This window comes from Coenobita brevimanus, chromosome 54 (assembly GCF_032717465.1).
Source record: "Coenobita brevimanus isolate Jiangsu-jjx chromosome 54, ASM3271746v2, whole genome shotgun sequence".
In the NCBI taxonomy this organism is placed as follows: Eukaryota; Metazoa; Arthropoda; class Malacostraca; order Decapoda; family Coenobitidae; genus Coenobita; species Coenobita brevimanus.
The window spans coordinates 5,648,021-5,660,056 of record NC_137007.1 but is presented as its reverse complement, the minus strand read 5'-3'; the positions used below and the strand labels follow the sequence as shown (position 1 = coordinate 5,660,056).

Sequence of the window (12,036 nt, the reverse complement as noted above, 5' to 3'; positions counted from 1 at the left end):
AGCTAGGACACTAATCTCTTTCAAAGTAGGCCCTTTCTTACTTAACAGACATAGCCCAGTGTTCTTTCCACTGCCTGAAACATTTTTCAAAGTTGGTTTTCAGTATCACCTGCAGGTTCTTTGTTGCATTTGTCATGATCTCTTCTCTCAGATGAACGTTGCTCAAGACATGTTGGAGTGTGCAAATCGCGATCCAGACTTTCTGAAGACTGTTATCATTGGAGATGAGACTTGGGTGTTTAGGTATGACCCAGAAACCACAGCACAGTTATCCCAGTGGAAGTATGCAGGGTTGCCTCGACCAAAAAAATGCATGACAGGTCTGCAGCAAGATGAAATGCACTTACATGTTGACATTTTTTTTAAAACTACCATGGTGTTGTGCGTCACAAATATGCACCAGGTCAGAGTGTCAACAAACATTACTACCTCAGTGTTGTTCATCGTCTTCGTGACGCAGTTTGGCGGAAAAGACCAGACCTTTGGAAAGCAGCAACATGGAAGCTGCACTATGACAATGTCCCTGCCCATTCTTCTCAGCTAATTCAGGAATTTTTGGCCATGCACAAAATCTTGAAGGTCCAGCAGGCTCCCTACTCACCAGACATGACTCCATGCAACTTTTGGTTATTCCCCAAGCTCAGAACTCCGCTATAGGGTTCCAGATTTGAGGCGAGAGGAGTTAATGACAAAGGCAACCAAGCACCAGCAGGAGACAGCAAAAACCAACTTTGAAAAATGTTTCAGGCGGTGGAAAGAACACTGGACTACATGAGTCATGTCAGAAGAGGTCTCTTTGAGGGGGTTTAGTGTCCAGTCTCAACAGGTTAGCTATTTATATTTTTAAAGACAAAGAACTTTCTGAACAGACCTTGTATATAACTGATGAATGGACATCTGGAGCTGGATACTTGAAGCCTCATGTAATTTACATGAGCAAGGGCCCTGTAACTATCATTTGATCATGGAATTTCCATTGTGGCCGCAATCATCATTACAGGCTATACTCAAAACATATTTATGTTCAGCAATCTCTGATCCATTGTAAGCCCCATTGAAAATTGTGTGTTGGCTGTTTCACAGAGCCAATCACAGCATAAATTGATATTGAGTTTAAAGAGAACTCTGCCTGGCTTCAAAATATGAATGCAGGCAACTCAGTTGATCACCATAAACAAACATACTTATTGGTGTAAGGAAGAGGGAGGCCACTATGTTTTTAACAAAGCAGTACATACCTTTGAAGATACAACAGCCCCACTGATGGAATAATGGTTAAACATGTAGTGATAGTTCATCATCATCATCCATACCTTTCCCACCCTAGGGCAGGATGAGCAGTAGCAACGTCCAGACAGCCTAAGTTTGCCCAATTCAATGGGCCACGCTTCCTTTCACTCATCATTCAAGCCCCCCAGAATCCTGGCTGTATCTGATATGCCAAAAACATTCACCACATTCTGTAGCTTCACATAAACATGTCCGATAGAGTCAATCCGGATGCTGTCACATTAAAAAAGGGTGCCAAATCCCTGATCATTCACTTCTCACAACATTCATCCAGCCAGCTCGTTTTCGTCAGTCCCCTAGCCTTACTGACTTCCATACCTCTCTTCCTCACACACTCATCCACCATATCATTCCACTTTCCCCGTTGCCTACCTCGCCTCCTTCCTCCTTCAAATTCGCTCGGATATACCTTTTTCACCACTCTATAGTTATATATTCTCTCCACATGACCATACCATCTCAGTGCGCTGTTTGATTCTAGTGTCCACAGATTTCCTCACTCCACATTTTTCACGAATCACATTATTTTGTATCCTATCCACTCTCTGTACTCCATGTACATTCCTCAGCAGTCCCATTTCCACTGCTCTTACTCTTGACTTATGATTTTCATGCCACACCATAGTCTCACATCCATATGTTAAAGTTGTCACCAACACACCTTCATGTAAGCCTCATGCAGCTGCAACACTCAGTCCTGTTTCTTACCAGTGTATTCATAGCACCAGCTACATTCCTTCCCTGTGTCACTCTGGTTTCCACTTTTTTGCACATTATCCTCTCTTTTCTATCACTGTACCCCAGGTATTTGAACTCTCTCATCAATTCCAGTCTCACTCCATTCACTGTAACATCACACAGGGATTCACCTTCTCTCTCAGCAACCATCACTTTACTCATTTCTACATTTACACAAGGCACGACACTCTCAGACATTAGCAAAACTCTGCACTTGTCTACCAAGTTCTTGTCTGGTATCTGCAAGTAGTACTGCATCATCAGCATACAACAAATTTGATATTCTATCCATCACCATTCATTACCAATGCCATCTCTCTCTCTGTTACTTGTGTTTTTACTTCACTCATCACCCCATCCTTATATATATTGAACAACCATGCACACAACCTTGTCACACACCCACACTGATTGTGAACCATTCACTTAGATGCCCATATACATGCTTCACTATCATCATAAGAACTCTTGATGGCACCTAGCAGCTTACCGTCTACACTGTACATGCGCAGAATCTTCCACAATCCTTCTCTGTCTACTTTGTCATGTGCTTTTTCCGGATCCATGAATGCCATAAACACCCTATAGTCCTTCTCACGAGCCTTCTCTGCTACGTGTCGTACTGCAGATATTTGATCCACACATCTTCTGCCACTCCTAAAGCCACCCTGTTCATCACTCACTAGTACTTTTGATCTCTCTCTTACTTTCTGTATAATAATTTTCCTTATACCTTCCGTACCACTCTCAATAAACTTATGCCACATTCTTGCACTTACTCCACTCACCTTTATTTTTGTGCAGGGGTACAATCACAGCCCTTTTCCTCTCTGCTGGGACAGTTTCACTCATCCATGCCTTTTTACTCATCTCCAACAAGCACTTCATTCCGCATTCTCCACTGGTCTTAATCATTTCTGCATACACCTCATCAACCTCAGCTGCTTTCCCATTTTTCAGCTGCATCACAGCATTCATCACCTGCATGAGTGTCACGTTTCCTGGCACTGCATTCCTTCTCTGCACACCCCCCAAACCAGTCATGTTTACAGCCACCCTGCTTTCTCTCTTCCCATTCATCAGGCTTTCAAAATATTCTTTCCATTTGGTCCTTACTTCATCCCTATGTGTTAAAACTCTACCACTCACATCCCTCACACTCACATATTCTTTCTGCGGTCACTTCTACATTTCAGCACCTCTTTCCAGAACAACTTCCTTTTTTCAGAGTAATTTGATTCACTTTTTTTCCTAGATCATTTACCTCATTCTTTTTCCTCATCACTAGTCTCTGTATGTGCTTTTTGCTCTCAGTATATTCAGTTCTTATTTCAGTTGAACCCCCCCCTGTGCCCACTCTAGCAACTTCTTCCTCTTTTCCTCCACTGCTCTCTTAACCTCCTCATCCCACCATGCCATACCTTTCTTCTTTGTTGTTACTCTTGCCACACCACACGCCGGATTAGCATTCCTAACTAAGCAGTCCCTGTATGCATTCCATAGGCTGTCCAGATCCATTTCATTCCAGTTCACTGATTCTAACTCTCCCCCTACTTTGGTCCTGTATTCATCTGCCATTTCTTTGATCCTTAGTTTCTCGACTTAAGTCTTTCTCCCTGACTGCTCCTCTCGCTGCTGGTCCACCTCACTCCTCTCAGCTTGATCTTGCATACCACAATCGTATGATCTGACGGACCTCCATATCGTCCTCTTACAGCCCTCATATCAGAAACCATTCCCAGCATCGACCTCTCTGTGAGCATGTAATCAATCAGGCTCTTTTCAGCATGATCCACATTCGCTCTATACCATGCATATTTATTTGCATCTTTATGTTTGAAATTAGAGTTACAAGTGCACAACCTCTTTCCTGACACGTATCCTTCAGCTGCTTCCCGTTATAATTTTCTCCTGGTACCCCATTACAACCCATTATGTCATCCTCAGGACCAGTGCCTACTCTTCCATTCATATTGCCCATTATGATCACTATACCTCCTGGGCATTTCTCCCACTGCTTCATCCAGGTCATCCCAGAACCTGTCTTTCTCTTTCTCACTTCCTGTCATCACATGGTGCATATACTACAATCACAGCCACTTTCACCTTCTCAGAACATGACATACATACATCTCGAGCCGACACATTTGTAATCTTTCATTCCACTCTGCCACACCTCATTCATCAACAAAGCAACTCTTCCTTGCATCTTCCTTGCCCATTCATGCCTGATCTTACAGATTTCACACCCTCCCTCTCCTCCACTTCACACGCATTCGTCTTTTTGTTTCACACATTGCCATCATGGCATATCTCACACTCTTGAACACATTCACCACTTCCACCCTCCTGCTCCCCTCATGCACACCTCTCACATTCCAAATGGCCATATGAATCTGCCCATTTGGTTGGGTCCCTGGGCAGGTATTGGGCCCACCAAGGCTCTGCAAAACATTTGGCATGATTAAGTGATTTTAGATAGGGGAATCTGGGGGACACTTAACCCTGCCAAAAACCCCAGTTATATGGTTACCACCCAGTGTAGTAAGTGGTATCCTGGGTACAGGAAACCATTTGGCTTGCCATTCAGTGTAAAGACCATAAGGGATCCCAACATGGAGTGAGTGGATGAAAATAACCAGTAATAATACAGTACTGTGTAATACTCATTACAGACTTAAAGCCACTCCTCATGCACTTGAATTTACTTACAACTTACAGCTATTTGACTAGAATCTTTCTACTAAAGTAAAATATTTTAATGGTAATTAAAAGGGAAGCTAAATGAACTGTGCAATACAAAGAGAAGTGCTTGAGAAGACTCATAAGTTTTATATTTACTGGCTTCTCAGGGTGTTGTGTCTTAGTAAGAATACTTGTAAGGTACTAAACTCAAAGGCAGCCTAAAATCTGTATAATTCTGGAATTGTGTAAATATGGCAGACAGAGTGTGAATTAAAAAAATTACTTCAGAGGAGAAGAAATGTGAATACCTTGGCGGTATTCCCAAGGATACAATCGCTAATACTGAACTGAGGTGAAGAAGACCAAATGTGAAAGTGTGTTGCTGGTAAAGGTACTGCCAGCATTCATGAGGGAGTGAAACCTGGACAGAGAGTAGTAGAGAACTGTCTAGAGTACATGTTATAAAAATGTGATTTTTCAAAGCTGCATACATGAACAGGATGGTTATTGTTAGTAACTTTGAAATACAGGTATATGAGTATTTTTGACTGGAAGAAGTGCTGTAGGAGTCAGATATTAATTTGCAAGGATAAAGATAAATATATGAGTATATGATGGTATGGAAGTAAGCAAAGAATGCACATAAATAGGATGCCACAGAAAGTCTGAAAATGAGACTGAGGGTAGTGTTGGAAGGAGAAAACTGTTATTATAGGTACTGAAGAAGAGAGTTGGAACAGAACAAAGAAAATATTAATGAGAGAGTCCATTTTTTAACAAAAAGGATAGCAGAACACTCTCATCTTCAGGCTTGTACAAGAATTATAGCTTTGAAGGCCTTTATTTGATAAGGATAATTTTCTATCTATCGATTTATAGGCAGATGCCATGATCCCGTAAGGGGTGGCTGTTTGACTTAGAGTTACCATGTGGTTGTTTCATGGGGAGGGGCACTAACCCTCCCCTAACCGACTTGCTGACATGTAGGGAACACATATGGGTTGGTTGTATGGTTGCCATCCAGAGTTGCACTGTAAATGGTTTCCAGCCTTACAGGAGACCATTTGGCTTGTCACTCAATGTAAAGCCACCTGAAAAGGAAAGAAGACTAACAGAAAATGGCAGGAAAGATGGGAGAAATAGGAAGAGAGGAGGCCAGACACAGAAAAAGAATGATAAAGGTGATGCACTACATCAAGTGATTGGATGATGGTGACCACCACCTACCACAAATAATTTTCTAAGGAATATAATAAACACTTTGTACCAGAATAACCCATATATAATAATTAATTACAGATTTACATAACCGATCGATGGAGATGCAGTTTCCCTATGATGTAACTGTTACCAGAAGAGAAAACGAAGGCTTTGGATTTGTGATCATCTCATCAGTCACAAAGTCTGGCTCTACTATAGGTCAGTGTTCACAATTTACTGTTGCAAAACAGTCATGTAATAACCATGTAAAAGACTGTGTCCCTTACAGTGTACTTGAATTGAACTTTGGGTTCAAAACCACTGTGGTTCTCATGTGACATTACTATCATCCATATGAATAATATTCATTATAGACAGAGAGATGCCTGGTAACACAGGAGACAAAATTTAAGAAGAGTTGGCTTTTATTCATGAGTTTTTGTCACCAAAGTCATCTCATTCCTTTAACTCAGGGGCTGTGGTGAGGGGTCTTGCAAACATCCCCTGTGGTGTGGCAATCTGGCAGTTAAGGTCACTGTTACAGATTTCCGTGAAATGTACAGTATATCAGTAGCTGGGAAATTGCTGTGCTCAGCTACCAACGGATGTTTTATTATTATTTTTTTTAATTGGCGTAGTTTTGGAGAAATAATTGTCAGAAATTGCATTTCTGGCAGGAACATGAAAACTATGCTTTGAGGAAAAGGGCAGGTATGAGGTTGGGGGCTGATAGGGCATATTTATCATTCTGAATTTTTTTCATCCACCATAAATATAGTACCTTAGCTGGATGTACTCATATCAGTGAGTTGGTATATTATTGTTAATGATGTGGTGAGCTTAGTATTCACATAGCATTAGCAATAAAGCCATCAACCCCAGAAATCGATCAATCGATGGAGGCCAGATGTTCCCACCATTGTAATGCTTGGAGACTTATGCGTGCGTGTGGATAGTTATTTTCTCACAATACTACAGCACCTAAGTTGGATGTAATTATAGCAGTGAGATGAGACACCATTGTTCCCAGTGTGATAAGCATAGTACAGTGAGTCCTTGATAATACGAAAGGGATAGGGACCAAAAAAACCTTTTGTAATTCGAAATTTTGTATATCAGAACGATTTTCCCCATTGAAATACGTGTATACATATAAATGGGGGATGCGTCCCCTAACCCCCTCGGACCCCCACCTAAACTTCACCTCCCCCCTATTAACCCGCCCCGTCCCGACGACGTATGGGTACGTTGCAACGATTTGCATTTGCCAGTCCCGGCGACGTACCAGTAAGTCGTGCAATTGCAATGTGCATAATTTTGACAATTTTCAAATTTCGCGCTTGATTTGCGGTACGTACCCTCGCCTGACCTTCCCCTACCTGCCACCAGGCGGGGACACTCGGCGACCCGCGCTAGCCCGCCACTCGTCCACTCACCTGGTAGCCACGGTCCTGCTCAGACATGGCTAAGAGAGGTCTCTCAGAGAGCGAGATTCAAGTCGCCCTGGACACGTTTACCGGCGACAGTGATTCCCCACTGGATGACGAGGAGATGGACAAGGATTATGTGCAGCCAGAGGAGGAAGAAACCACCAGTAGTGACGAGGAAGTTCCGTCACCCAGGAAACGGCAGGACGTGACTTACCGTGCTGCTAGAGAGGGGCAGGAGGCAAAGAAGGCACGTGGTATATCATATCCCTATCCCCAGCGTGCCTTGGAAGCAGAATTCGAGGTCGAAGACGAGGACGAGGACGAGGACGGAGCCGTGGGACGTGCTGCCACGTGGGATGGACGGGAGGTGATTACACATCGTGGCCCAGAGCGCACACCACGTCGTATGAGCAGGTATGGGCCTAGCATTCTGTTTGGGGAGCTAGGAAGTGAAGTGGAGGGAGTGGGGAGTGAAATGGAAAGTCCTGGGATTAGGGAAAGTGAGAGTGACGTGAATGAGTCATTGCTCTCCCTACGTAGTGTGAGGCGGCAGAGTGGATCACGTGGGCCAGTGCGGGTGCGTTCATTATCATGTGGGGTTGTGAGGGAGGGGGAAGGTGGGGAGGAACCACTCCAAAGCACGTCTTATGCTCCCCAATATCCCCTAACATGTGGTCGAGCAAGGTTGCGTGAGAGAGCACGTGGTGTGGTAATGGAGGGGGAAGGTGGGGAGGAACCACTCCCCAGCACGTCTTCTGCTCCCCAGTATTCAACAATTTCATCCCCACAGCCCCCTAATGTTCTTCAAGGCCATAAGGGTAAGGGAAAGGGAAAGGGTAAAGGCAGAGGGAAGAGGAGTGACAGTGGGGAAGCCCTCCGTACTCCTCCCCAACCTTCCCAACCAGGATCTCCTCCCCACCCAGACGAAGGCGGTGATGGGGACGAGGGATTTGTGTCGTGGGATTGGGAGGATGGGAGTGATTTTTCTCCCCTCATTCACCCCTTCACTGAGCAAGGGCAATCTGGCTGCATTGCACCAGGTATTCACTGTAATTCAACCAGGTTGGATTTTTTCCACCTGTTTTTCAGTGAGGCATTCGTAGATCAGATCGTTTTTCAAACAAACCTGTTTGCAAGCGCCCAGCGCCTAGAAAGTGAAAGATTGGGAACAAGGAGTAGGCATTCTATGATCTATGATTACCCTGTCTCCATTCCAGAAATGTTCTTATTTTTTGCCCTTGTCCTTTTGATGGGTATAATAAGAAAAAATAGAATTCCTGCTTACTGGACTAGGGACCCTGTTATGTTTACCCCCATATTTGGTCAAGTGATGAGCCGTAATCGGTTTCAACAAATTCTAAGTCGCCTCCATTTTTATGATGCTCATGACCCTGCAAATGCAAACAACACTGACAAAATGAGGCGAATTCGGTTGGTCTTTGATCACCTCAGGCAAACCTTTCGATCCTCATTCTATCCCTATAGAGATCTCGTCATAGACGAGAGTCTCGTGTTGTGGAGAGGCAATATTTCATTCAGACAGTATATACCCAGCAAAAGGCACCGTTTTGGGTTCAAGATCTTTGTTATGTGTGACTGTAGGACTGGATACGTGCAACACATAGTCTTGTACACCGGTGCACAGACAGACATAATAGAAGATCGAAGTATAGGACTTTTGGGAGCAGTGGTAAAGACGATGATACAAGACTACCTTCATCGTGGTCACGTTCTCTACCTCGACAACTGGTACACTAGCCCTCTTCTCGCTCATTATCTTCACACACATGAAACGGGAGTCTGTGGAACTGTAAAGGTGAACCGGCGTCACATGGTCAAGGTTGGGCGGAAACTTGCAAGGAGTGAGGTTGTCTTCTTCAAAGCCAACAACATCCTTGCAACAATGTGGAACCACAACAGAGAAGTAAGCCTCTTGTCCACGGTTCACTGCCCCTTGATGCACCGTACTGATTCTGTTGATTACCATAGCGAGAGCAGGCGTCGTGTTTGGAAACCTGAGTGTGTAATGGATTACAATATAAACATGCGCCTCGTGGACCAGTCTGACTCCATGATATCGACGGCAGAGTGTGCCAGGACCACGATGAAGTGGTATAAGAAACTGTTCTTTCACTTACTAGATATCACTGCTCTGAATTGCCACCACCTTCACGCCATGACCACAGGAGTTCAGGAAACATTTGAAGGGTTTGTGAGGGAGCTCACATGAGAAATCTTTGCTAAGTATGCTGTTGAAAGGCCCCAACAGCGCCCCCGCACTGCCCCTATTACCCAGACTCCCCAGAGAATATCCGGCCGCCATTTCCCCACTCCTATCCCTCCCCAGCCCAACAGACCTAGGCCCCAGCGCAGGTGTCACGTGTGCAGTAATTCCCAGGTGAGACTCACGACACAGAGGAAGGACACCCGCTATGAGTGCCTGCAGTGTGACGTGGGTCTGTGTATTCACCCATGTTTTAGTGAATATCACACGTTCCTGCAATTTTAGCATGGTGTGAATGCGAAAGGACGCTGAAATTATGAGGTAAATGCGACTGACAGACGCTCTGTGAAAATATCAGTCATGTGGATCTCCAAATATTAGTATAAAGTGCCTACGGGTAGAACATAAGTGAAAACATTGGGTGTAAGTATATAAATCTGCCCTAAGTTGAAACTTACGTAGAGAGGGTTGTTTGATGCGATATTCTGTCGCTCAGTGCAATAAATACGGCCCGTTATTATATACAGTATTTATTATTATGTGACATTCTTACGGGTATAATATAAGTTCAAATTATTGTATATGATGATGTATATTCTAAGTCAAATATTCATAGCGTGTCTATAAAGATAAGATTTCCTGACGCTTAGTCGAATGAATAAGGCACGTATTAGTCAAAATAAAAGTCAGCAAGTGATAAAGTGAATAATTAGTATATAAGTGTGTGAGTGAATTAGTATATAAGTGTGTGAGTATTATGTATGACGAAACATTCCTTGCGAGGGTATTTTCAGGCGATATTCTCACGCTCACTTGAATATATAATGGCAGTAAGTATGTACAGTGCATTCTAGGGGTGTAAACGTGTGTAATGTAAGTGGGAAAATATAATTGGAGTGAATAAATAAAGTAGATGATGAAATACGAGTGTTTGAGATCGTGGTTGCTACGTGAATAGGCGCTAGCATATCGCTAAATGCCCTCGTAATGAATGAAAATAATTGAAAACCTTTACAGTGGTGGAGGAAAGGTTCTATGTAAATGGGAAAATAATTGGAAAGTGATAAAACAATTTGGTATGTTGAAACACGAGTCATAGCGAGTGCGCTTACTAAGCTGATGTGCACTAAACTTATGCTGCATGTCATCATAATGAATGAAAACATCTGAAAACACTTGCAAACCGTTGTAATTGGTAAATTGTCATTGAAACAGAAGTATACAAGTAGAAAAAATGATAGGTTGACTCATACCAGAAACTTAGCATATAGCATGTTACGACTCGGACCTAACTCGCTATGCTCGTGCGATGGTACAATGCTTATTTTTCCTATATATGTGTCTGAAATCCATTATATTGTTACTGTTATTGTTTATTAGTTCAAAATCAATAAATGTAGAGGTGTTGTGTGTTGTTTCTCCCATTATTCCTTACCATAGAAAACGTAAACGCATATCCAGCCCATTACAGAATACGATACCTGCGGGGGGAAACCGCACCTGTACAGACCACTTACAGACCGCAGGGACCACTTTCTTCATGATTTTCCATCGTTTCTCGACCTAAGCGGAAGTTTTAGAAGAAAAAAAAATTTTCCAAAAAGGCTCGGGACTGGGGGATGTCATAGGTGCGGAAAGGCTCGGGACGTGACGGGTTAAGAAGTAAGCAATACCTGTATACAGTTGTAGAGGAGGAGGTGGCCATATTCTTGTACATCTCCTTTATCTTTGTCACAGTCCCAGTGGTGGAAACAACAAGGCCTAAAACACGCGCAATCTCCGAGACTCCCTGCCCCTCCTCATGGGGTCTTATGATTTCCAATTTCCTTTCCAGAATTAGAGTACGATGCTGCTGCTTCTTTGCAGTGCGCTCCCCCAATGCTGGAGATGATGCAGGGTGCTTGGGAGGCATGGTGAAACAATACGAAAAGGTGAAGGGTGCGAAAATATCCTCTCATACAACGAGACTGTGAGGAGAGGAGGGATATGGACTCAACTGAGAAGCGCGCGAAAATTTGTTTACCAGAGAGGGGTTAGTTCGTTTTCTCTCAGCAAGCAAGTGCGGCACTATGCACCGCGCCCATATTGAATTTTTCATACAGTATTCCATTAACCCCTTCATAGCTGCCGGCCTTGAACAACACTTCACTGTTTCAGTGTCAGTGACGCTGAGTTAGGGCATTATAAAAAACTGTGAACAATTACGGGAAGGGAACGAAGGTCACTGGTGTGTGTACGTGACCCTACTCTACCATCCCATTAGTCAGGCATTCTCTTCACTCCAGATGTATTCGCCGATGTTTACATGCCTATGTTGCATGCTCCCTACTGTTGAGTAAGCTTCTTTCAGCAAGAGAACATAATTTACCACCCTCAAAATAGTCAGAAAAATATAGAAGACAAACTAGAGGAATATGAACTGAATTGGTAAGGTCTTTAGGCTGTATGCTTACACGAAAGATTATGGAT

General features: G+C 43.4%; 1 protein-coding gene across 6 annotated transcripts in view; it reads left to right on the top strand.

The window, feature by feature from the left end:
• LOC145401012 (membrane-associated guanylate kinase, WW and PDZ domain-containing protein 1-like) overlaps window positions 1-12,036 on the top strand; it is a 554,078-nt gene that overhangs the window by 471,591 nt on the left and 70,451 nt on the right. For all 6 annotated transcript variants that reach the window (XM_080273379.1, XM_080273377.1, XM_080273382.1 and 3 more), the window contains one exon: window positions 6,013-6,132. In XM_080273379.1, the coding sequence (XP_080129505.1) occupies window positions 6,013-6,132 (120 nt within the window). The remainder of the gene's footprint in view (window positions 1-6,012; window positions 6,133-12,036) is intronic.